Here is a 27,725-nt window from a genome sequence, read left to right as displayed (position 1 = left end):
AAGAAACTGACAGTGAGAGAAAAACTAAAGTTTGCTATGCTGTTCCAGCAAGCGCCAAGGCTGTGCTACGCAGTGCAGCCAGTAGGTGTGATTAGATCATTTGTCATTAGTTGAAGCTAACATGAAACAGAAAGCAGAAGTCTGAGCACACGGAAGTAGCATCCTCCAATTCTGATTAGTTTCTTGTTTATACCATGTTGTGGCAAGCTGCAGGCTGCATTGGCTCACTTAACCCTTCTACAGGCGTGAATGTAGTATCTCCTGTCTCCCTTGGAGAAAAAGGAACAGAAAAACTCCTCCACAGAGGGTTAGTGAGAGACAGAAAGAAGTAATTCTGCAAACCACCACCACCACCATGAAGACATCCAATGTCCTCGCACTCATCTTACTCCTGCTCTACATCAATGCCAGCACAGAATGGCCTACGCACACAGTCTGCAAAGAGAGCAACTTGGAAATATATTACAAAAGCTGTGGTGAGACTTTTAAAATATCCATTTTCTTTTTAGCTGGGCAATGAAGTGGGTCTTACACGGTGCAAGAGGCTTATAAACCAGGCAATGAATGGAAGGGCTACACTTCCAAGCAAGGACTGCGTTTTGTAGTTAGAATTTTTTTAGTCTTCCAAATATAGCTGGTTTGGTTGACACACACACAGAAATCTGACTGTATTTAGTTGAAAGGTAATGGAGAGGAAATAATGTAACCAAATTCAGATTAATAACAGCTGTCAAAAATAGTTCCAATTCAGCATGAAAGAGAGAACTGGGATTGGTATCTTAAAGCTAGGTTATAAAAAACAACAAACAAACAAACAAACAAAAAAAGAGGTAGACCCTGAATCTTTACCTTTTTACCCCTGGGATGACACAGAATCTTCAATGCACTGATCTGCTTTTTTCATAACGTGTGCTTAGGCTGTGGTGATGTGTTTTCTGTCCTCCCACTTAGTGACAAGGGACCTGGTGTGACAGTAGGAATGAATCGTGTTCTCAGACATTGCCACCGTGCTTAGTGAGACTTCAGCAGCAGCACTTACCAGAGGCATTTCCCAGGGATGGTAGGGCTTGTTTGTTCTTTAAATCTGTAGAGAAGAAAAGGAGCAAGCGGCACTGGAATGACTGAAAATGAATTCACTGAATGGTGCCTGCTTTCCAGCTCCCTTGCTTTGCTGGCCTTGTGCCTCCCCTATTGTGCTGGTCTGCTTTGCAACTGGGACAAAGGGAATTAGATTCACAGATGCCTCATTCATTTTCTGCACGTGATGTGAAAAGTGATTCATGGCAAGTGAGCACCCTAGAGTTTGTTTTTCCAATTCATCCAGATACAAAGGGTTTCCCAGGGGGCTTTTTCTCCTGCGGAGCTTTCATGCAGTTTTGCACACCCATTAAAATAAAGCCAGTGAGGGACAAGAGAAGTAAATAAATATTTGTAATGCAATTCTTTACTGGCCTGCTCCCAGGAGAACAAAGTCAGGGTTCACATATTATAAATGAATGTCCTGTATTAGGAAAATAATTAATTAGATACTGAATACAAGCTTTGCTATTACCCTTATTTTAGCAAGAATTAATTGTATAAACTAATTCCGTTCCCTCAACAGGTCTCACTTAGCATGAGATGCCTTGACACAGAGGCACACGCTACAGTTGATCCAAATGATGATGAAATTTGTCTGCTGGGCACGTGTCAGTCAGGCATTGCTTCTTACCATGCACACCACTGGGCTCACTAACAAAATGCATTTGCTTAGAGCTCATATATCACTTATTTTAGTTTGTCATGCAGAGAAAGATAACAGGTACATTCTATTCAGGAGGAGTTCACAGCTTGAGAAGCACAAGCCAGACATAACACAGGTCAGGTCTCAAAATGAGAGAGGGTTTCTGTTCTCTTGGGCACAGCTACAGGAGGTGAGAGGATTACACAGATGTGGAAACAATACGAGAATTAAATCAAATTCCTTGTTTGAAGCCTGATCCTTTTCCCCCTGACAGCTTTTGCAGATTCAGTTGTGACAATACTCCCAGCTGCCATCCCAATGGTCTGCCCTGCCTTTTTCCGTACCTGCCACCGTACCTGTAGCATCAGACCAGGATGCATGTCTGCATCTCAGCTCCAGTTCATAGTCTGGTAGTTCATATAACACAGAAAAAATATGGTATTCTGGGCTGAGCCCAAAAATCTATAGACAGCCTTCCAGGTGGAGAGCAAAAACCTGAACAGACTAGTCCATATTCCCGTCCTTCAGAAAAGACGCTGCTTTTACATATGTTCACTGGCCAGCCTGCAACAGTGCCAAATGCTCTGATTGCCCTCTGAGGAGAGGGGAAGCTTTTCCCCCAAATTATTTTGCTGTAATCCACAACTAGGCGGGGAGAACAGAGCTTCATTCTTTACACGTGTCCCATCAGCTACTCTCACCCAGAAGGGATCAGGTATGCTAGCACCTGCTTTTGACAAAGATGTTATCCCAGCAAGCCTTCTCGAGACAACTTTCTCGCAAGCACAGCATCAATGCTAGGCAACTGCCCATACACTTTAGATACTTTAGAGAAAAAAATGTCCCAAAATCACAGGGATGCTCATTCTTCAGGGTTTTAGTGTGGGATTTTAAAAGGTGGAGTAGCTTCCTAACTCATAGACCAGAGGTGGGGAAAAGGGACTATGATAACTCATATTAGTGGCTACACAGGGAATTCTGGCAAACTACTGAAGAACAATGGTAAGTTAATGACAAATTGCAAAATTAAAACCAAACATTTATGTGAAGCTGACTCCTGACTGAGGGCATTCAATCTCAACATAAATGTTGTAAAACAACTCTGTAAAACTTCTCTACCTGCATGTCCCTTCGGTCTGAGAAATTGTCATGGTATTTCCTGCTCTACTGAAGATGCCACAGAATGAGGCATTTTGGGATACAATCCCTACAGTAAGGTTTCTAGTATGAAATCTTGGTGAAAAGCATTCCCCATTGGCTTCAAGAGGGTCAGTATTTCACTCTACTGTTTTTGTTGTAAATACTAGAATATTATCAGTGACCCAGGATAGAATTAGGTAAAATTTAAGGAAAGAAAGAGAATTTTAGTTGAGTACTTCATAACTTCATTTCTGGAGCTGAATGCCTTCTATCAGCAGATTGAGAGTTCAGCCTGGGCATTTAAAATTGAGCTAAGTGTTCATTTTTGCTTTGCAGTTTGTCAGATCCTCCCCTATAAGGCAGTAAAAATCTGCATAAAGCCAAAAATGTGAGTTAATATAACTGTGATAAAGGTAGCATAAAAGCTTAGATGGGAAAACTGAAGATGGATGGACAAAGAGTAGCAATTTTCTGTGCCCAGAAGCCCTTCCCAAATCTCTGTTCCAAGTGCTTGCCCTAGCTGCATCCTACCTCTGTAAAGAGGTAGGATATAGGCATGCACTGAGCCCCCACTCCATATTCTGAATGCCATAGAAAGGAAACCTGAGGCCTTGTGGGCTATACGAACATCCCATCACAAATCCCATTCCCATCCAGCTACGTCAGACTAAACCTTGAGGGACTCAGGACCCCAGGGCATCCATCATAAGAAAGGGCTGGAAAAGATCCTAATGATCGACTGTCACATGCACTTGAAAAAAAATCATCAAAAGGAAATAAGAAGAAAATTCTCAGTAACAAGTCCATAGCAAGCAGCTCAGGCTGAGGGATGGGTGGTCTAGAAAAAAAGTAAATAGACAGTATACTGCCTCCTCTGTATAACCACAGGAGACATAACACTGAGACAGTCTATAAACAGCTAGACATTTCCCATCAGAGCCACTCTTCCTTCCAGGAACAAGTGACAAAAACGAAGGAAGATCTCAAATGACCACAAATCACTTTAGAAACCTGGGCAGGGATCCTAAGATAAAATCTCTAACTGAGAAAAGAGAACCACAATTGGCAAGTATATGCAGAGACATGAAAAGAATCGGCTACACAAATAGCTGATTCCTATCCCTTTTAATTTCACAGTGATTTCTACAGTAATCATGCTTTTGATCTTTCCAGTTACATTTTAAAGGCAATTCTCTGGGAAGGGAAAATCATGAAGGCAATGATAGCTAAGTGCTGCAAGCAGATTCCAGTGCTGTTTGAGTGTCAGGCATCTACTTGAAGGCGCAAGTCAGTCAGAGAGTACAAAATGTAATTCTTTGACACGTCTACCAGCACCTGCTTCTAGACCATTGATATAAGCTTAATTGCAGCACTCTCTGTTAATTAGCCATGAAAACACTCTTACAATGTAGCATTCAAATGAGGCCTTCTTCAAAGGGTAAAGCAAGAGATTGCTGCTGCAGATCCCTAGAAAATATTTTCCAACTGTTTTTACAGCTCTCTTTCATGAACTGTTAGTTGGATCTATGTCAACAAATCAGTATTTTAGATGTCTGTTTTTGTTTCAGCCAACATACATGGACCAGTATGCTCAGTGATTAATAAAGCCCTATGTTTAGATTAGGACCTCAGAGATTTCAGAGCTGCCTGGTGCTTGAAATCGGAGGTTTCTCAACAATGCAGAGAAGCTGGCTAGCAGGCAGGAGGTTCTTAGAAAGGGTCTGGAGAGCATCTACCTTTAAGGACTTTGTCTTCTATGCCCAGGAGGAACAAACAGGGACTTTCAGGGAGATCTTCAGGAGAGTCAGAGTAGTAGCATTTGGAGAGGACACCTTGAAGGATATTCCCTAGGCTTTATAAAACACTGTTCAGACCACATGGGATTTCTGGCTATCAGACAGAAACAGATTTCCCAAATCATGTCTGACTTTTTGTTTGCTTTTTTTTTTTCTGCTTTGATTTGAAGCAAGACTGATAGCCATCAGCTGAAGTTTCAGAAAAGGAAAAGCCAATCAGTATTCATTTCAGCCTCCAAAACCTAAACAGGAAACTGATTGCACCCTTTTTTGCAGCTTTATATTTGCATATCCACAGATTAAAAAAACAAAAAACAACCCCCCCCCCCCATATATTCAGGGATATGGGCAACTATTTGCTTCAGTTAATGACTTCTGCTAGACACAGGGTCCTCTGCTGCTCTTTTGGGAGCTATTTTTATACGCCAATGTCCTTTCTAAACAGAGCAAAGTTAGACTGAACATATGTCCAGTGAGCTCCACAACTGTTTGCATGGCATTATGTCACACTTCAAGCAGGGTCACTCCTATGAAGTTTATTCCTACCCTACAGTGGTACAGTAGGAAACAGGAGCACTGCGCACTTCACTGTGAGCTTGCACTGGATTATCCTGACAGATAAACTCTCATTTGTACTGCCTTTCCTTGAACTTGTGAAATCAGATTCTGATCTCTCTTAAAATGGTTGCTGGAAGTCAACAGGGTTATTCTGGTGTAGAATCTGGTCTTTTCAGATAGCTCAGTATAAACGCCCTCCTGTTAAACTCTGCTTTGAGGCAGTTTTTGAGTGCTAAAAAAGAAATAAAAGTGGAGATTGATAGCCTAGATAGATCACAATTTCCTGATAATTTGTCTGTCAATACTGAATAGTTTCAGTCTTACTGGAGTCCAGCTCACAGAGTCAGCCCATCACATTCTTTCTCCTATATATTGAGAGGTCAAATATACTATTTCATTTAAGACACCCCCCCCTTTTTTTAATGGATCTGTAACACCCATCCCTGGTCATTCAGCAATACCAACCTGTACATAATCTTGCTAAATCCTCATCACTGTAGCACTAATTTATAGCAGAATCATTTCTGCTTTCTATGCTAACCCATGTTAATGCAGTCTGCTGGTCCCTTTTCCTCCAGATATGCATTCCCTGGCCACACACTTACATCCTTTAGTTAAAGGATATAAGTAATCTGATAGCTTTCACTGGCAAAGGAAAGTCTGCAAAAACTCTCACTTCATGCATCTTCATGGCGAAAGTTCTCCAAGACAGTTCTTTTTCCATTATTCTTTGGTTTTTGGCAGATGGATTGAGCCAGATGCTTCTCTTGGACTTACTTATTTATTTATTTCCCTCAAGCAGTCTCCAGAAATTGCTTCTGCTTCTAAATTATTTAAAGCCACATGACACCAACTCCCCTCTGATCTTTTGTTGCATAGATTGCTAATGGGCAAACAATCAAAGAACTTAAGAATTTCACTTGAAAACAATTTTTTTTGTTTGCTTGCTGTGTCCAAGCCATTTTAGTGTCATAGCCTGGCTGCCCATCTGGTACAGCTTATTCTTATTCCAGAGAGAAGGCCAGATGTTGACAAGTATATTTCTGGCACCACATCGTAACAAACTGAAGCTATCATCAAAATCAAGGTAGCATGGATGTAAGTGTACATGTAAATCTTCCCGTAAAGTTTTGGTCCCTCCACAAACCAAAAGTACCTGATCTGTTTCATTCTCCACTCCATCAGAGAGGATTAAAATTTTCCTTTCCGAAGTGACCTCTCTAGGTGCTCCTAATTTAATTCTACCTCTTCTTTCAGAGCAAGGAGAATACTTAGTAAGTTTTAAAATGTAATGTTAAGGAGCAATGGGAGACAATTTCACACCTCCAAGGTACTTTAGGCAAAACATTAGGTACAGTATCTAAATTTTGAACCATTTAGCAAGATCAATATTAATGCCTTCACTGAGACTAGTGGTGGAGAGAATTAACCTCAATTGTCCTTCCCTCACCACATTTTAAATTTTCCTTTCTAGTTTTGTTCTCAGAGACTTCTTCCCAGTGCCCACAGTGCCCATTTCCTCACCAAAGCAATGAAGGTCCTGCATCATGTATCACAAAGAGATGGTTGCATATGTTTGACAGCTCCTGCTCCTTATCTCTAGTTGTTAAATTCCACTACTAGATGCAATTTCCAAATAATGGCTTTTGCCATGTCTTCAATTGCTGTAGCCACTGAGAGTTGCTAAGGTATCACAAGCAGGAGGGGTAGCAGCCCACAGTGCAAGCTGTAGAAAAATATGTTCTCCCCACTGGAAACAAATAGAAGTATACCCATAAAACAGTATATTGCATTACAGTCAAGAAGTACTGTGGGCCAGACAGAACTGCCATTTGCTACTGCATGCAGAATTTGAGTCTTTATGGAGGAAGCAGCCTAATTTAGTAAACAGGTAAATCACTGCTATATTAACAATATGATAAAACTTTGAGATTAGCCTCATGTCACATAAAGTAGAAATTATCAAAAGATACATTCACTACATCAAGTTAGGAGCAAGAACAAGTCACAGGGTCTCATAAGTGCTCTGGTGCAAAGTGTTCTGTGTAAGCATGTGAAGCATTACTAGGCTTTCTTGACATTGCCACATCATCTCATCTGGAGATGTCATCAAGACCCCAAAACAGCTCTGGACACTACGATCCTTACCAAAGAAAAGGCGAGGCAGGAGATAGGATTCTCCCAGCAGTTTAACATCAGTCACCCAAAACATCCAGAATAATCCAAGAAAAAAGAAAACACACTTCAGAAAACAACCCCCCAAAAGACTTCTGCATTACTGCAGGTTGTGTCACTGCGCCAGCTTCAAGAAGACTTACGGCAACATAAAACTGGGGTAGCACAGTACCCCTCAGGGACAAGATGTCCAAATACCCTGTACAAAACCATCACATACTGAATCTAAAACTTCTGATCTGTCCCAGATGCTGCTTTTAGACTCAGGAGAGCTTCCAGTTGCCAAATGCCAGGATCTTGAAAGCTACAACAAATTAATTCAATGCACCATTTTCCTCTTCACCTGAAGATGGATGGTTTCTGTCAAGTGATCCAACAGCAATCAGGCAGGTGGGAATCCAGCTAGTTTTCTTAGCAGAGGGAGCATACCTTTCCAATTATAGTTTACTGCCACATTCCTGCAGTGGATTTCAAGCCATCCTGGGAAAACAGGAACATTTTGTCTATTTATATGCTGCTGATTACTATTCTGTTTAATCAGCCTGCTATCCTAGAGCACGGCATGTGTCTAACAGCAGGGCAGTTTCTAGTACTATTTGGTTCTATTTCTGACCCAAGTCTGCAGGTCTGTTGTGAATCCCCAGGCACAGTGGCAACTGCTAATGTCCAGAGATATCTGTCTTACGTAGAACAATATAAAGAATGTTATAAAACCACCTGAAGAGAGAAGAGACAGATCTGATTAGGAATACAGGCAGTTATTGTATGTATCTTACTCATGCAGAGCATGGTATCTTCTTACCAACAGAAGAGAAGAACAGAGAGTTTCTCTCTCTAACACATTCCCCGCTGGACCCAAATTAATGCAGGATTTTCTTGTTAAACCACTGTAGCTGAAGCCTGCCCTGCCTCCCTTTCTCTCTCAAGCTAACTAGGACATATCAGGATTATCAAATACAAATACAGATCTGTATCTGCTGTCTCTGAAACCCAGCATCTTTCAGTTTCGTCTTCTCAAACAGGCTTAGATGAAGCTTTGTCATACAACACAAAGCACCACAATCCCCCTTTCCAAATACCACCACTGGGACAATGAAAGAAAGTCTCCATTAAATCAACTTTGAGACATTGCCTGCCCCCCCAGCCCTAGTGAACAGCTCTAACAAGCCCAATGTCAAGAAAAATTCTATGGGCAGGAAAAGGCAGGGAGACTCAAGTTAAGTCTTCGGCAAGGACACTTCACGCAGGCCAGGGACACCTCTGTCCTTCAAACACAGCCCTACAGCTTTAGAGAGCCCCTCAAATCTGCTGCCTTCACAGAGTGCTGACCACACTACTCCTCACCCAGGCTACCAGCAGGTCCATGGCTTCACGTTGCCACTAGCTGGCCACTGCTTGATTCCAGGGCAAATCTGTCTCTTTCTTCTCCTTCTGCTACACTGCAAGCCCTTCAACATGGGCTGAGCCCAACATCCCACATTGGTTCCTTACACCTCAAGCAAGTACTTATGCTCTTGTGATTAGAGTCCCAGCAATACATTCAGAGAAGCTACCAACCTTCTGAGTTATTGTTTCTGAATATTTGCAAATTCAGACTTGGGTTATACTCAGCAATGTATTTCCTTTGAAACGGTAAGAGACAGAGAGTTATTCCTTTATCTAAATTAATTTCATAAGACTCCGGAATCACCTGGCTCCAAAACTAGGGCCATAAACCCAGACCAGTAATGCCTGTGCCTTAATCTAACCAAACTGTACATAATTGCTATATGTATTGCCAGTGTTCAATATTCTTGAGAGAGGAGAGGAACTGATTTAAATATCACATGAATGCTCTTTTTTATGTTAACATATTTTATCTTACTCATGTTCTAAGGTTTTTTAGCTTACAGACTGTATTGAGACCAAATCTCCAGGCTTCTCTCTACAGTCATGGAAGGTTTATCAAAAAGGAAGCACAATTACTCAGTTACTTGTCTTCAGGAGCTACAGGTTTAAGCAGACATCAGATGCCACAAGTTGATAGCACTGTTTGCAGTGAGGAATCCCCACAGTCTGTAGCCCCCAGGATGTTAAGGATACATTAACCGTTATTTTCCTATTCCTTCATGTCCATGTTGTCTAAGCAAGCCAGAAAGATACAAGATACAGGAGATAAAATATATTGAGGCTTCTGCAGAGGAAGTGAGAGTGTGTGCCTAAACTAAGCAAAAGCCCAAAGCTGGTCATGTCTCTGAGGTGAGGGTCTTGCGATACAGCATCCCAATCATGATAAGCTATCATCAGCCAACATGTATCTCACAAATTAACTTGCTCTCTGCTGAACAGAGGTCACTCTGTTCCTCCCAGCCATGTCTGAACATGGCAGTGTTGTGCAGAGAAGGCAAGCCCAGAGGGAGGTACATTCAACAGAAGGTGCTCAGTAAAATCTAACTGACTTTCTGCTTCAGCTGGTGCTTTTTCCTCAGAATGTTACAAGCAGACTCCACGGTGTCAAATATAACCTTGAGCGTTCAGGTTAATTCATTTAAATAAACATTAAAAGGACAGTGTTAAGTGAATACATCAAGTCTAGGATCCCAAACAGTTCCTCATTCTTTCCCTCTCCTTTCATCACCTTGAATGTTGTAAGGACTAATGAGTTAATTTTATTAAGAGCTTTGAAGGTGAGGATTGCTGGGTAATTACTAAATATGATTCTTCCTTGTGCTAATTTCCAGCTCTTCTAGCACCAGTCTATCCTTGTATGACCCTAACAAAGTGCAGTTATGTCATTCCATTGAATTCTACTGCTTACCCACTCCTGAAAGTGCAATTCTGAAAGACCCAAAGGTGACGAAACTGGAGAGTCTTCTCACCACTGTGAGGCTTACAGATGTGAACTCCTGAAAGCAAAGCTTGCTTGCTTGCTGCTTCTATTCCATTATACTACTGATTTTCATACTCATATGGAGACAATGGGATTTTAGAGGAGATTCAGATGAGAGTAAACCCAGTAGAGAATACTTAACAAGAGGGGGGGAAGGAAAGAGAAGAATAGAAGACAGACACTCTTCTAGAACAGCCCAGCAAAATTCCAAAAACAGGTGCTTCCCATCTGGCCATGCAGTTTCTGTAATGCCCTGTTAGTGGTCTGGCAGGCAGGCTCTGAGGGATTTAGCCATAGTGGGTTAGCACATTATCATTCCCAGCTGCCCTCTCCATCTCCCTGCTGGAGATCACCACTCCCACAGCACAGCAGGCAGATGGGACGTGTGCAGCATACTGGCTGCCCCAGCTCACGGTCCATGGTCTCAGTACACGCCCATGTTCAGCAGCAGCTGGAGCTGCCAGCCCAACCTATCAACTGCAGGAACTGAGGCATGAAACTGCATGCGCTGCTATTGTCCCTGTTATGGGGGTAATAACTTCCATCAAAGGTACAAGGCTTGCAGCCAGGAGGATCACACACAGACTGCTATAGATCTGTCTGAACTGATTTAATTAGGACAAGACTTTCTATGAAGAACAAGACCAGGAAAAGAAATTCTAGCAAGAAAAGTTCAGGAACTTCTTTGAGCATCTAACCAACTACTCCTGTTTGTTCAGTCTTCTAGAATAATCCAGCCAAATTCATCTCTGCTAGTGCTTCACAATGTTAAGCCAAGCTGAAATCTTGCACAACGGTGCAACTATAAGCAGCGTGCAAGGAAAACCATGTACCAAGCCAATATTGCAAGAAATCTCCCCCACAGTATTCAGGAAAGGGTGAAACAGGAGGTGGGATGCGTGGGGTCGGCTGGCACTATCCCAAGTGCCTGGTAATCAGTGGCAGGATGCCAGGGACGTCCCAAATTTACCTCTCACAGAGTAGGGTTGTACTACAGAATCTGGTCTTTAGTGAAAACTGTGCATTCAGTGCTGGATACAGTTGAAAGCTCAGCATTAGCGACAGCACTGAATTTAAATAATGGGTCTAACAGATCTTACAGCAAACTGATTAGTTACAAAAGATGAAGACTTGCCTCCTTCTGAAAGGAGTCACCTGAAAGGTTTTTAGAACTGTCTAGAAAGAAACTTGAATCAAAATCTTACTCCTGGGCACTTCCTTGCTAGTTGCAAATGTTGCGGCCTAAGCCCTTCTCATACAAAAATACAGAGACATAAAAAATGCCCTTTTTGATCCTGATAAGCACATTTTCACTGCTAAACCTCAACGTGTTTGCAAAATTTCCAGCATAGTTTCAAGTCTTGGTAATATATCAGAGCTTAACTGGAAAAGCAAAACTCTGCAACCAGTTGAAGAGTTTCTAGCTTTAATTATGGAAGAGGTAGCAGATTGAAGGGAGTGGGCGGAGGGAAGTCTGGGAACATACAGTACTGTGCACTACGAAATGTTGCACGGAAGTGGAAGGCTGAAGGGCAGCCCCACATATTTTAGAGATTTAATGGTAAATGTTATTGCTCTGCACATGTGAAAGACATAACATGTATTTTTTTCAGTCTAACCAGCTCACTTCAGATTGAGGCAAACAAGGAAGAATAAGTATTAAACCTCCATAAGAGACGCACAGTGACTCATAGTTGTGCATCTGAAATGAAACACAAAAATGGCAACTACCTCGAGTTGCCTTTGCCACAGATGAGGGACACCTCAATGTTTAAAGGAAGAGGAGCATAGCACACTAACTCTGATCACAGTGCACAGCTGAATTTACAGACATCTTCACTTACCAAATGGTTAAAAAATACTATATTAATTAATTTACTTTTAGCTGCACACACTCTGCCTACTTGTTTTGGAGTCTAGACTCTCCGGCACCATGGCTCTGGCAATAAAGCCATCCTTTCAGCTGATTTCAGCAGGAGGCCCCCATGTACACAACAGCATCTAACTTGTCGAATTGCAAAGTCATAACCTGAATTTCCACAGGGAGATGGTGAGAAAATTAACTGGGGTTTCTTTTGCCAGTGGAAAAGTTTACATTTCTCAGCAACAGAGCAACAACACAAAATCCAAGTGCCCTAATTCACAAATTTTGCTGGAGTTTCTCACACAAGTGCTTTCACACTCTCTTCCTCTCTGGGGATCGGAAAACACCTTTCTGGACGCACCAGAGTCCCTCTATGCTGCATCTCTGTAGTGCAGTAGGAGAGACTCATGGCTACAGTGCACCATGAAAGATGTAATCTGGCCAAAGAGCGCAACTTATAGAAAAGGACAGGCTCATGAGATATATCCAAACTAAACTACTCTGAAGTTCAGGTTCTCCATATGAAGCTCATGCTTTCTAAGGAAGCTTGGTTTCCTGGGCAACCCCTTTCCATCCAAATGGATTTATTGATGGGAAATTTTCAGCTAAATTTTTAAACTTCTAGCCCTAATACCACAATTCAGTTTGCTGACTAAAGCACAACTTAGTCTCTTTGAAAAGCAAAAGAGCATGGTATATGTTGCAGTGCCATTTTGTCACCATAGCCCCCTCTGCAAACTACAGAACTAACAATTTTAGTAATTGGACAACCAGCAGTGTTTGTAGGCACCAACACCCAATTTTCTCAGAATCTGAGCAGCTGCTTCCTCAACCTTATCATCACACCACATGCTAAAAACAGAAATGAGAGGGGCTCTTGCAGAAGTGCAGAGGAAAGCGGAAACCAAACCCTGAGGGTTGCTAGAGACCAGAGGGTTAGCAGGCATAACCGCCCCACAGAAAAGAGAAGTTTGATACTATTTCCGGCTGGAGCAGGAAACTGCTTTTCTACTCGGTTGCAACAACTTTTGAAGTTGCAATAGCAAAGCAGAAACTGGCAGGAATATGGAAAGGGAGATGAGACAACCCTCTGACCCCTGTCATGCTTAAGTAGCTGATAAACAACTCCAGGTGCCACCTTTTTGCCCCTGACTGACCATGCAACTGCAGAAACTCTTTTTTTTAGCGTGGAGGAGAAAATCCAGAACAGAGCTGTGGGCAGTCACTTTCATCTGTCTCCTTTAGCTAGTTAAATTTATCAGAGCTTAAGACTTGGGAGCTCCTTTTGGACAACATGGATAATCCCAGTGCTGGAGAAATAGGCTTAGTTGGAGCCCCCAACACCTCCCGGCTCTTTCATTCATTTCATGCTCTCCTCTAAGCAAGTAGGCTTTGGCCACCCATGCTTGTTCCCTGCAGGCTTCTACAGGTGTGGAAAGACCATTGTAAAAATTGGGTCAAACTGGGAGTTAATGCATTATTGACACGTGAGCTCAGCTTCATAACAGACATTCTTGACTCAAGTTTCAGTGCAGCATCAAAGCAAAATTCTCCCAAACTGTTATTTTTCAATTCAGTGAGAAATTTATCTCAAAATACAAGTTTAGAAACAGAATTCAATTCCCAAGTCTATATTTTGTCATGACCAGCTTTATCTAAACTGAGGAGCCTACAGCTGCTTCTGCATGTGCCATAGTCATGCCTGGGTACACCCCCATGGCATCTCTGGTTTCCCCAGAAAACGAAGTGGCATGCATGGTCCAGTCGGGAAACCACTGTAAGGACCAAACATTTGCCTAAATCAGGCCTTCAGGCTTTGCCATAGCATACATACATGGGTTAGATGAGATGTAGCCGAACTGGCCAAATCTTCCATCTCCAGCCACGGTTTGGGAAACCTCTGAACATGCCTTTCATTGCAGCAGCTCCGGCAGCAACCAAGCTGTTTGTTGTTGCTGACAGCTGTCATCGGATAGTGACATGCTGACAAGCCTTGAAAAGTCCCAAAGAGTTTAAGGGAAGATGATTCCTGAGAGCCAGCAAGGAAAAGGCGGAAACAGAGAGAAAGTAGTCATGTTTGTGCAAGAGTTTTGGCAGTTTCATGATGAGAAAGGGATGCTATGGGAATGCACAAGAACCACATTCATGTCAATCATCAGCGGTTGGGCTCCCTTGGCCTCCTGCTCTGCTAACATCTCCCAGAGAGGGAGATGTATTCCTGGGTTAGAAATATTACATGATGGTGGATGCAGCATGAAATATTGCAGGATCTCAGGCACACTATTTTATTTTAATTTTAGACTTTTCATCCCACTTCAGGATTCAGTTTCCCAGAGAGCCTCACCAAGCCACCCTGTAATACAAACAAACTAAAAAACATTATCATCATAAAGTGCCTGTCACAGCTGAGCAAGGAACGGAGATGTGCAGAGCCTGAAAAGAGTACCTGTGTTAGGGCTTCAGTGTTGAATGAGTACTGACTACCCACCCTTTGGTGAACTTGCTTTCCTTGAACACCCTCCTTGGCTCTTCGTCCACACAGTAGGTTTTAGCCACATTTAGGCTATCTGCTGAATGAAGTTCAGATTAAAGTGGCAGGAAAGACAGAAGTAGTGATTAAATACAGGGCATGGGAGCTTTGAACAGATCTTGGAGAATTTCAAAGAAACATGTAATTTGATTTTCAAAGCAATCGCATAGTTTTATTGTTCTTCACTGTGCAGTCAGTATCTCATTAAAAATACAACTGGTTACCCACTGCCTTCTGTCTCCTGACAGATCCTCAGCAAGATTTTGCTTTCAGCATTGACCGATGTTCTGATATCACATCCCATACCTTTAACATCAGAGCTGCCATAGTCCTAAGTAAGTGAATTGCTATTTCTTCATGCCATAAAAAAGTAATCCACTGTGTGAGTGCTGGTATTCAGAAGCAAGTAAGAGTGTCTGAACCTCTGACAAACTAGGAATTTCTGAGAAATTTCAAAACCAGGGGCATTGTGTGAGACCGGAGACATGTCAGTTCTGTTCTCGGCTCTGCCTTAGACCTTCTATGTGACCTTGGGCAGGCCATATCAACTCTCTGGGCCCTTGCTCCGCTCCTACCCTTTGTACTATGGATATAAGCTTGCCAAGGTGACAGCTGCTACAGAGGTTGTCTTCACCTCTAAGTCATCTTGAAATAGCCCGAGTGAAACAACCATAGCACCCAGACTTTTGTGCCCGCTTGGCAGTGCTCTCCAAATCCCCATGGCTGACCCTTCCGGGAGAGGGACCAAACTGAACTGCTGCAGGGGCTCTGGGGGAGTGAGGTGGGAGGACCCTTCCACCCTTCCTGGACACACAGGGACCACTGCTGGGAAACACTGGGGAGTCAGAGCGTCAGTACTGCTAGCCTGAGGCAATGCACTGCCACGCCATCAGCTCACCAGGTCGGCTAGCCGACAATATACCCAGCAGTGCTTGATCGTTTGACATAAGAAGGTCAAAAAGAGAACTGCCCTTGGGTTAAGGGGCTGGGTGCACAAGTAAATATAAGGTATAGCTTGACTTGTGATCCTAGCTTTGCATGGACAAGCAACACTTCTTGCAACACTGTAGGCCCCAATCTCACTTGGAGCCTCTAAATACTACTAAAATATAAATATGAGATTTGGCTCAAGTTGCTGCATGCTCCCTGTGCTAAAAACAAGTTTGTGTGCCACCCTCTCATAGCCCTTGGGAATGCTTCCTTGTATGCAGAGGACTTTTGGTAGGAAGAGCCAGGAAGGTGCTGCCCTTTGCCTGGGAGCACTGGTTTTCAGGGGGCTGCAAAGTGTAAGAGGTCTGTGAATCAGTGATGGGCATTTGCAAATCCCTTTCCACCAGCTCAGATTACAGGGGCTCCCCTCTAAATCCAGGAGCCTCACCAGCTGTATCGATACTAACATGCCAAACAGGTCCAGGGCACTGGTGCAAGCAGGCAAGCTGCCAGCACTGCTTAGGCTGGTCCCCAGCGCAGTTTTGGTTCAGGCCAGCTAGTGCTCTCCCAGGCAGCAAGCACGGGCCTCGTGGGCCCATGGGCAAACCAGATAAAGTCACTCTGCTGGAGGACAGGAGGGAAGTGAGAGAGTTTAGGTGTATGGACACAAGCTTTACTATGCCAGTTGGGCTCAGAGTCAGAGAATGGTCACTGGCGTAGTTTATTTAACAATAAAGATACAGCTATTATATCTCTTGTATTTACCTTGGGAGACTTACAGAATTGTCCCTGAAGCATAGATTTCTACATATCAGGAGTTCTCAGTGAAGAGAAAATACACAATTGCTTAAGCATCAGAGGAAAAAAAATGCAATCTTTTTAAAAATAAAATAATAAACTTGTTTACCCTTGTACTATCCCTGGGCTCTCCTCCTGTTTTGTGCATAGGACACAGCATCAAGCAATTGTATCTGAAGATGAACCTGATCATAAATGGGAAGACCGTCTTAAGCTACTCGGAGTCACTTTGTGAGCCAGATAATCCTAAGCTTATTTTCTGTGGAAAGAAGAAAGGAGGTAATTTAGGTAGCACTCTAAATGTTTGATGGCTACTGAGCATTGCAAGCAGGATGTGCCCGCTGTGCTGCTGAATGTACCAGTACAACATAATGTTCTGTTTATTTCAATGGCATGTTAATGTATGACAGAAACACAGTAGGACAGAGATGTTTTAATTTTAGACCCCTCTTTTTCCTTAATATGTTTGCTCACTATTTTTTTAATCACAGAGTATAGCACACACATTGGGTTTCAAGTCCGCAAGAAAAATACTATGGTAATGTTACCCTATTCCAAAGCACAGAAAGGTTTGTAAGCTCTGTGTGTGTGTGTATACATACATACATACATATATATATATATATATGACTGTCACATGACCAAATAGTATTGCAGAACTGGCCTTTATTTTTGTCAAAGAAAGAGCTGCACAAACAAGTTCTGAACAAGTTCTTTATTACTAAGCAAGTAATGCTTCCTGTCCTTGAAAGCAGTTCTTAACTTACTTTAAGAGGAACTATGCTTGAATAAGGATATTTGGACCAAGATATTATTTGATACTATCTATGGTTTCTGTCTTGTTTCAGCTCAACCCTTGTCTATGCTGCAGTCAGAAGCTGTGATTTCAGTTCATGCCCATCAACCCAAGGCAGCCTACTTATTTTACAATAGCATTGGCTACCCCGACAAAATATGCACCCTTGGTCCCAGGTGGGCCTGGGCAACCTGAGGTCCCCACTGCCATGAGCATCTCAATATCTGACTGAAGCCAGGTAGTATAAAGCTAGCCATGATGTCTCCAGAAGAGCTGCAGTCATGCCTCTGGACTGTAATATCAACAGATCTTAAATGGTCACTGTGAAGTCCCTCCTTTTCTTTATATCATAACCATCTCTTTAGGCTAGTTTTAAAATAAGCAAGTAGAGGTGCATGGAAGTTTATCACAGAGTTGTTAGAGAGCTGGTTAGCTTCAGAAGCTCCACTTCCTTTCCATTCACTTGCATCTCCATCATGATATCCCTGCAATAATTCATGTACAAGGGCTACAGGTTTGACAACTGTGCACAGCACTGCTGCTAAGACAGGCCCTGGAAAATCACTAAGACATTTCACACAGCATAGAAATATCACAAAGAATAATAGAAAAATGCTGCATGAGCAAGCAATTATGTAAATCCTGTAAGCCAGATAAACAGAAAAATTAAATTTAGAGGCTTCTTCGATTGTGTATTGAATTATAGGGGAAAAAAAAAAACCAAACACCGACAGACCTACTGAAAAACTGTCTTATCCTGAAGAAGTACTTAATAACACCCTTTAGAGAATACATTAAGGAGAAGTGGAGTCAATCCTGAGCCAAGTGCAAACTGCTATTCACACATTATGCCACAAAGCCAAATTTTCCTGGGGTTTCCAAGTCCTCAGTCTTAGACTGGCAGGGGATTGTTTCTACTAATTGAAGTACATTATGATATAAAACCATAGCTGGTTGTTTAAATAGTACCATACATCTTCATTTAGAAGCATCCCTAAGTCAATGCGAGGACCTCTGCCGCACACTTTCTAAAACATGCCATCTTGTTCAATAACTATTTTTATTTAGTAATTAAGTCACAGTGGAAAAGTGAAGTTTTTCAAACCACTAGGGTTCAAGCTGAAACTGTGGTATTTTTTAATTAGTTGACATTTGATTTTAATCTATGTTATAAGGCAACAAAGTGAATTGAAAAGCAGTTTGAGGCAATTCAGCGCAGCCATGTTTTGAGCATAATAGCATGGCTGTAAATCTGACCTAAAATCTATGCAGAAAGGACAACATTGTGAATGGTAAAGTATGTAGCCTAGCAAAGGTGAAGAAGAGTAGATAGCCCTTTCAACTGAAGCTTTTCATGCAAAGTCCCATTTGTACAGGCAACATTTCCAACAGAGATCTGACCTGAGTTTAAATATAGTTCCACACAGAATTTATTGGCCACCACAAGAAGGACAAAAATGGCACGTCCCTCCCTCTCCCATATGTGTACACTCCCAGAGTGTAGCTCTGCTGCAGGCTTTATTGGTCCACTTGTGCAGACAAGCGGAGCAGAAGTTACAAGGAAAAGAGATTTATGAGAGCTGGATGTGGGAATTTTTTATTTTTCTCTGCTATTTTATAATGCTACAACTTTGTCACAACTGCAAAAATTTTAGGAGAACTAATATACCTGGATGTTTCCCTAACATATTTACTATTTATTCTAAGCGAAGGTCACATCTGGCACAGCTCATTAGGGCTTTTAAACAGGATTCCAAGATGTTTTTCTTTGAGATATAACCCTATTCTGAAGTTGCAAGCTCAAAGGTTGCAAGGAAGTGGGCTGTTTCCCATTTAAGAACAACAATAACAACAAAAACAGTTAAATTCTTTGTGGTATAACTTGAGCTTAGTGCTTCCACTTTTTTAGTAGGAAGAGCTGGTTACTCCACATTTCCTCCAAAGAATATAGTTGCATAAGATTTAACAGATTTCCAATGCAATCACAAAAATCAGAGAAACATACCTAGTATGGTAATATTAAGCAATGCTCTAACCACAACTTGCAGGCTTAAAAAAACCTTCCTCCTGAAAGATACTCAGATATTCTGCAAGTCCGCAAGTTTTCTCTGAGCCCCAACGGATAAAGGCACCACCAGAGAACTTGCACAGTTCCTTGCGCGCACTGTCAAACTAAACAAAAAACACCCCTAACTCTGGACCTGCATTTTCTACATTACATTATTGCCTCCGTTTGGTCAGGTGTTGCAGTATGTATGTTTTTGAAATGGTTTTTGCAAACAAAAACAGAGAATGGGACATGAATTACAGAACTGGGTATCACTTTGAGAGTTTAGGTATGTGTTTGTGAGGAAGTAACTACACCACAAAGTTAGGTCTTGAACTGATACACATTGCTGTCTTCCTTAGCGCCTTCAACTCTCTTTTTCCTCCCCAGTAAAGAGAGTGCATGTTTCTCACCCAGCTATATGTTTATATAGATTTTTCTCACCCAACGATATATCTATTGCTGGCAGTTATTCAGATCATTCCTGCATCCCTAAAATTCACAGAAGTTTTGTGTCAGAGTTGCATGGGTGCAAGATCGTGTCCTAGAAGAACTCCAACATGGAGCATTTAAGTTCTAAAAAGATTTAAAACACAGAAAAAGGAAGAGGTGGGTGCAGATGTACAGGGCCTTTATATAGTATAAGAGTGTGAGAACGTTTAAAGATTTTCAGTGCAAGGAAGATCTGAGAAAGAGGAGTGAGAATTTCATTATAGGTGTTTTGTCAGGAATGAGAGGCATCTTCATGATAAATGATAACCAGTAACTTGAAGTAATTCTCAGGAAGTTCTCACTCACACATTTGAAAGCTCTGCTTCAGACTGGAAGCTTCTAGGGGCCCATTCAGTGGCAAGGAAAAGGACTAAGTTACTTTTGATAAGAAATAATAGTGAAAATCTGCTCCAAAATATACCGTGACATCACCTGAAATCAGCAGTACATTAGAAATGTTTTCCAGGATGTTCCAGAAATCACCTTCAGTTAAGTCTTTAAGAAAAAAGAGCTGAACATGGAAGGCAGGCTAAGCACACCACTGATTACAGCACACTGACAGATGCTATAACTTACAAGCATACAAATAAAGACATGGGGGACTTCTTATTTAGAAAAATGCAGTCCTGATTTAGGCTGCTCCCAATAATATAAATATATATAAATATATATATAGTCACATATTTTTGCAGCTATAAAAGCATCTGAGTTTGGACAGAAAAGCTCTAAAAAGACCATACAATTCATTCAATAAGCTAGGCTCAGTGTTTGTGATAGTTACACTTACTGCAACAGATGTGTTCATCCTCTTTCAGTGAAGAATGCAAAAACATATGACTGTATGAAGGATACTGTGATAAATTACAGTCCTTAAAGCCTGAAGTATGTGTACAGTTCTGGAGTTACAGGAGAAAGCTCTGTTTGAGAGGAACGTTGAATGGCCTTTAAAGAGCCTCATCCGGCCAGTATGTGCACTGAGAACGTTGCTATGGTCAGAAATGAGTATAGACAATAAAATTCAGCAGACCTATTGATTTACGTCATTTCCTGGGCCTCAACTAGCTGAAAATTAGAGCTGCTTTCCTTTTTGTAGGACAGGTGCGTTCCGAGAACAATCCCTTTTCCCATGCTAGAAACAAGGAGAGTCACAAGGGTTTTCTAGAGGCCTGGCTGACAATTGTAAGCCACTGCAAGATCCCTGGTTAGAAAGAGCTATGCAAGGGCAATTCTGAGGCACAAAGTGGTAAATGTGGAACTAAAACTGGACACACAGCACCCAGCTCCACAGTTTCTGAGGCTCCCCAAAAGACAGTACAGCCCAGGAATGTGGGTCCTTTCATTACCAACTGAGCAAGAGTGTAGCCACCACATGTAGGAGCAATCACAGAGAATCTCTAACAGAGAGAGCTGAGGCAGAGCCCTAGATCACACTGAAATGGCTCTGATGTAATCAGTACTTTGTCACAGCAAAGTAGGGAAAAAAACAGCTACCATGTAAAGGAGAGATTAGCATCTCCATAATTTCAGAAGCAAATGTATGGCCTGATGACATCTACTTCATTTTGAAATATAGGCTTTTCAGAGCTTGAATGCTGCTTCTTTATGTTTAGATTCTGGACCACTTTCTGATGGCCTTGGTAGGACCCTAATGAGCCACCTGTGCCAAGAGGAGTTTCCATGGCCTGCTGGAGAAGGATTTTAGGGGAAGGGATGGTTGTTCGGTTGCCCAATTTTCTCTCCACTATCCTGTGCTATTGTCTAGGACTTGCTGGGCTCAGAGCCGACTGAGGGAGATGCTGCCTTTCTCCCTCTCAAACAAGGCCCATTTTATGCCTTCTGCTGAAAGAGAGTGCATACAAACCATGAGCCATTGCATTGCACTGACCACACACCTACTCTGATGGGGCAGCTCACAATATGCCTTATTAGACATCAGCACATCTACAGTCAAAGTCCCACAGGAGTCACTCATCACACAAGTTGTGCAGTCTGCAGTGTCTCTAACTCCCATTTAGGCTCTAGTAAGTTGTGAATTGAGAAGTGGGTTGTGCTGTATTTTTAAAATCTTGAGTCACCGCTCTGCAGCAGAGATGTGTCAGACTCCAGGACTCTTGCTTCGTGCATGGAAGCAAACAGCGATGGCAACCACTCTTTGAAAAGACTTCCTGTGGTCCAGGCAAAGGGGCCAGAAAAGCAGAGAGCAAAGGGAACAGAGCTTCTGAGAGCGCTGTAGTTAGTCAGTTTGAGAGTTACAAGTCAAAACATACTGATTCTAGCCTAAGTTTTGGTAAAAGGTTTTTCAGGGGGACACTCAGAAGTCATGCGACTGCTCCACCTCCCAGGATCATCATGACCTTTAATGAACTCCTCACTAATGCAAAGGTGTAGGATATTGGTGATGTCTCAGGTTTATCTTACTCTCTTCCTAGTGCATGCTATAGTCATGATTCTTTAAGTCTGTTAAAAGGCATTAACTAATATTTCATGTATACGTGAGGAAGCTGTTCTGCAGATGCTTTTGTAAATCAGACACCTTTTGCACGCTGAGATGGACCATGGAACATAAACATGTGACAAAACCCCTTGTGCACCCTTTAACAGGGAACAATTTAAGGCAGTACAGAGTGAGACTGGACTAAACAGCTCTCTAGAAGTAACAAGCATCAGGATGCCAGCAGATACTCACATAAACATGATGAAATGATTACTCCTCTGTCACTGTCAAAGTAAAGAATATTTCATGACACCTACAAAAGAGAATCCTAAAACAGTTCTTTGAGTTTTCTGACTTGTGCAAGGCAAGTTGTACAAAAAAAATCTGTACTGAAACATTGAAGAATTTTATTTTCAATCAAGACTACAGAGTTTTGCCCAGTAAGCTATGGGAAAGTAGGAGGAATTGCAGAAGAGCCTGTGAATTCTCCAGTAGTGCTGAAATCAACCTTTCTTTAACAGTGAGGAGAAAGCGTGTCTAGCAGTGAGGGAGATGAAGATCCAAAGGTGGGACTCCTGGGCTCTATTACAGTTACCGACACAACTTGTGTTGGCTTCAGTGCATCATGTAACTTCTTGGTGAATGCTCTATCAACAGTAAGATAGACATGTTCTTATTACTTTAAGGTCATGTTCAGCAACCAGTCAGAAGCCTACACCTACAGAAGCACTCATCTCAGACGTTTTTCCTTAAAATTACCAAAAAAGTATAGTTCAACTCTTGCAGCTCCAGGTACTTAACAGGCACAGGCATAGGCATGGATTTACAGATCACGCTAAAAGACTTGTGTCTAGCAACTCCCTCTCCTTTAATTCCCCCATTTGCAGGATGCACACTGACATAGGAACATCCACGTTGTTGGACAAAACCATGTTCCTGTCCTCCACTCAGATGGGCATTGCATTTGCTCCTTGAGCCAAGGCCCTGCCTTCCTCATAAGACAGCACATATCCTGACATTTCTCTCAGGAGGGCTGTTGCAAGACTGCGTATGAGCACTTTACAGTTCTGTAACACTTGTCACCAGAGCACTTTGAAGTGCTATTACAAAATAGCATCTATCAGCTGCTTGTTTCCTTCATGTGTGGCACAGTATCTAACCACCCATCATAATATTTGTCTTTCAGAACACATCTACTACGAGGGACCAGTCACACTGGGAATCAAAGAAATCCCTCAGGTAGGTTTGTCACAACTGTGCTCCCGAACAGAAGGACTTTCTAGGGCATGGTCAGAAGACTACAAGCAATCATGTTAGCATATTTGAAGCTCTCCCAGCTAGCACGCAGGACCTGGTAACATGTACATGACAAATCTTTTTCAATATGAAATGAAGCAGCTTTGATTAAAGCACTAGGAGAGTCATCATTATCCAGAGAGAAACAGACAGGTCTTCTCAGGACAGTGGATCTCTTCTGCCAGTGCTAAGAGATGTGGCCATTTAGTTCTTTTATTAGACGGCCCTCCATTACTCTTAAACTGGCAATAAACAAAGCAGCTCCTCCAAAGGATTCCCAAGATGTTAGCACTGCAATTCAGCTCATTCCTTAGTGAGCTGAACAATTTGGAGAAGCTCACTTGTTCTCACCAGCTATAGAGGCTATTTAGATAACTATTGCATTTGTACTTGTTCCACTGTAGTTGCTCCTATAAGTTGCTACTGGCAATACAAGTCATGGGGCCTAGGAACATTTTCTCTGGATTCATGAAGCCTTGAGATAAGAGAAGAATTTCTCGGAAAGTTGAGAATGTGCTCTAGGCGCTGGTCATATTGAGTTTCCTGCTTATCCATCAAAGGTGCTCTTTGTGAGCAGCCTTCTCCACACTGAACTAAATCTCCTTCCTAAACCTCAATCAAATCACATTGCAAAGCAAGACAGGTCCTAAATGCTGAAAGCACCATTGTCTCTCTTAACTGGGCACAACTTGAAGCTATATTTGACTAGTGAATAATAGAGGGTTTTTAGCCAGGTACCTGAAGAGACTAGATTGAAAGGGAGAGGGCAAGATCTAGATCATCAAGGCATCTGGTTGAGAATGTGGGGAAGAAAGAATCAGTCACCACCATGAAAGCTTGCAGTCCAGGTGATCAGTCAAACACCCTCTTAGATTTACTCAGACCTTCGGCAGCTGACATAAAACCTATGCCATAGCCTCAGAGAAGGTCTGGGGCCTGCTCAGGACCAGCTTGATCCAGGCATGGGAAAAGGAGAAGACACGGTCAGAATGGGGAAACAGAATGAGAACATAAGTCTTGGAGAGCTGGACTTGCTGAGACCTGTACTAGTGAGAACAAGAATGGCTGTTTCTTGGAGAATCAAGCCTCTAACAGCTACTGTCTCACACATCTCAGTCGTCCCTCAGTGCTAGCAGCAACCACAACTTCCACTTTCCAAGGCTCTCCCTCTGCACTCTCAAGAAAACAGAAAGAAATGCTGCAATGCCAGCAATGCAGAATGGATTCTCCCAGCACGTCTCCTTCTCCAAACATCTGAAGAGAGAAGTTTTGACTAATTTAAAAAAAAGCCATGGCTTCTTTAAGGTTGAGATTTTTGCACTGCAATGATATAAATTCTCCCACAAGAGGAATCACCAGTACTTTTAACTACACAATTTGAAATTAAGCTCCTTCTAGTTTTATTATACAGTAATTCATCACAGATTGTGTCATCTACACACACACATGCACCCAAAATGTTATCTTCTATAAAAATTTGTATGAATTGATAACAGTGTACAGACTGAACTATAGGACTGGAACAAGAGAAGTGCCAGACAACTGAGCCTTTCTGCCCTTTCTGATTACTAAATAGCACACACCATACTGTGGTTGTTCATAAGGAGCATGAGAAACTACACAGATTTAGAAGCAATTTTTACACATCAAAACATTTTGTCCCCCTTGCACTGTTTTAATTTTGAATTTCTTGTGCTGTCAGCATTGATTTTCCTGATGAGAGTCTTTTGGCAGAATATACGGACAGCTCCTTTACTGGTTCTGAAACACATTTGGACTGCAAAGATTTTGGAGGGATTTGATGGGAAAAGTATTTTTTCGTTACTAGGAGGAGGACTCCCTCATAGAAGCAGCAGCAGTTATTTACTACTTGTGGGCTAATCTCTTGCTTTGTGTTTGTCTCATACAGGGAGAGTACACCGTTTCAGCAGTGCTGACTAATGAAGATCGCCTCACTGTCGCTTGTGCTGATTTTACCGTGAAAAATTATTTAGATGATTATTATTAGCAAATAAACAATGTGCCAAAACCCATTTCATTAAAGTTACAGATCACCAAAACTGCTCAAGCCAAGTGAGCTACTTGCATGCTACAATGATTCTGAAGGAAATAATTCCCACATGGTGGTTCGGATGCTTTCTCTTTATAATTCTCTCTTTTCAAGAAGTCATAGACCCTCTAGTGGTAATCTTATCTCTAAATGCATACTGTAGCCCACTTTTTGCTTCTGACATATACAGCTGCAAATAGCTGTTGATACCGACATGCTGGTGTCGGGATGAAAACAGCACCAGGCAGAACAGGTGAGAGCCTAAACAATTTTTTGCAGTGAGTCACAGAGGCAACCATTTGTAACACATGCTAAAGATAGCTTTCATATGTATTACCTATTGTACAGTTACAGCACTCAACATTTTCAATTTTCCTTAAGGACTGCCTGGAGCCTCCGTTAGTATAAATTTCGTTATAGTCACTGAACAAAGACCAAATAGAATGAACATGCCCTTTTTTGCAGTGTTCCACGTCCAGTCATTGGACTCGTATCGCTTCAGTCTTCAGGAGTCTTTTCTTTTTTTTACGTCTTTTTTAATGCCTTTTTAGTGACACATGAATCATTCTGTTTCTGAGCTATGTTATCTACTTGCTTCTCAATAAATTCATAATAAAAGAATATTTTTTCCTCATTTATGTCTAAGATTATTCCAAAACTTAAGGCAAAAAAAAAAAAAAAAAAAAACAGGGGAAAAAAAAAAGATTGAAAGAAACAAGTGAGTTAGATTCTTGCCTCTCCCTCCTCCCCCTTTTTTTTTTTCTTTAACTTGAAACATCAGTCATGTTGATGGACATTTTATATTAGCAGTGGACAAAGCATTCTTTGCTTTAAGAACAGAGCCCCAAAAGAAGTACACACAGTCACACATCATGCTCCCCAATGCAGCGCATCACTGAAACCTCTCCTTATTCCAGGAGCCTTTGTAGCTGGCATGGCTGATGGGTAGATAACAGATCACAGGTTGGGGTACCCAGTTAGCATCTCGGGTTGGAGATCATGAAACTGGTGACCTGTTTGGGGGACTGGAAGTATAGGGGAGGGATCAGAACTGGGGTTGTGTGCCAACTTGGAGAGAGAGGGGCAGGAAACAGAGCCACAGGAGGGTCCTGGAGATGAGTCCCAGCTTACAAGGGAAGGTAGCAAGCACAAGGCTGCACACTTTGTGTTAGAGAGGCTCAACATGTATGGCAAGGGCAGCAGGGGCTGTGGCCACACAGGAGCTCTGGCACGCGATCTCTGTCCTGTACACCCACATACTTGCGGTAAAAATAAATTCTTGAGCAACAAGAGCAACTCTGCTGTGCAGATGACCAAGACAGAAGAGCAGCCAACAGCTAGCAGGCACGGGATAGTCGTTTGTCTCCCACGTGCATAGTGCAGTTCTCACTCACCATCCCAGCAATGATGAGCATGTCTTTGAGGCCTGGCTCATGTTAGACAGGCTTGCCACTGTTGAACATGAACCAGCAAGCACCACAAACTGGGACAGAGTACATTTAACATACTGTAGTTTCAGCCCATTTTAATTAAACCCTGATCTGGAGAAAAAAAGAAAAAAGAGAAGGCCAGCGATCTCATCACAGCTGTGGCCACCATTCCCCAGATCAGGGTTCAACTATGATGACCTGATGCTGTGTTGGAAACCATTTGCATGAGTCACCTTAGTTGCTATGTTTCAGGTGTTCATAACTAAGAAAAGGGTATCACAATCCAGATACAAGCCTGATTATGTCTATTATTTTTCCTCACCTCAGTAGCTCATCAGATTTATCATTCCCTCCATGATTGCCATAAAATACGAGAAGAGCCAGACCTCAAGGAGAAACTAGCAAAAATGCATCTAGCAGTTAACACTCACACAAGAGTGCACTTGCTCAACTCCAATCCACCACAACCACAGAACAAAAGCATGACTAAAATCCTAATAAGCCTGCCACTGAGCTGCTTTGTCTGTTCTCTGATGAAAGACTTGCCAGATGTAAAACAAACCCAAGGGAGGGGAGCAATGCTAGTTTAAACACTTCCAGTCAAAATCGGTCCCATAGTAGCCAAGTTCTTCTTTGTCAAATTCAGAAGGTTCCTACACCCCAGGCCACTCTTGGAGAGGCCTCCAGGCCCACAGTGGCAAACAAGCCAGCCTTCACCTCCACGTGGTGCGAGGGCTCCCCTGGAGCATCTGGGGCAGGAGCTGCTGCAGGTCTCAGCTGACCAAGAAGAGGAAATT

At 42.2% G+C, this 27,725-nt stretch overlaps 2 protein-coding genes across 9 annotated transcripts in view; one reads left to right on the top strand and one right to left on the bottom strand.

Annotated features, from left to right (window-relative positions):
- F13A1 (coagulation factor XIII A chain) overlaps positions 1 to 27,725 on the bottom strand; it is a 309,393-nt gene that overhangs the window by 153,650 nt on the left and 128,018 nt on the right. The window lies entirely within an intron of this gene.
- Positions 187 to 26,132, top strand: LY86 (lymphocyte antigen 86). Its single transcript, XM_026114887.2, has 5 exons — positions 187 to 476; positions 14,904 to 14,990; positions 16,534 to 16,662; positions 23,339 to 23,391; positions 25,358 to 26,132. The coding sequence occupies exons 1-5, from the start codon at positions 356 to 358 to the stop codon at positions 25,454 to 25,456; spliced, it is 489 nt and encodes a 162-aa protein (XP_025970672.1). The 5' UTR covers positions 187 to 355; the 3' UTR covers positions 25,457 to 26,132.

The sequence above is a fragment of the Dromaius novaehollandiae genome, chromosome 2 (genome assembly GCF_036370855.1).
Source record: "Dromaius novaehollandiae isolate bDroNov1 chromosome 2, bDroNov1.hap1, whole genome shotgun sequence".
NCBI lineage: Eukaryota > Metazoa > Chordata > Aves > Casuariiformes > Dromaiidae > Dromaius > Dromaius novaehollandiae.
The sequence above is the reverse complement of the archived record's forward strand: the minus strand, read 5'-3'. Positions and strand labels throughout refer to the sequence as shown.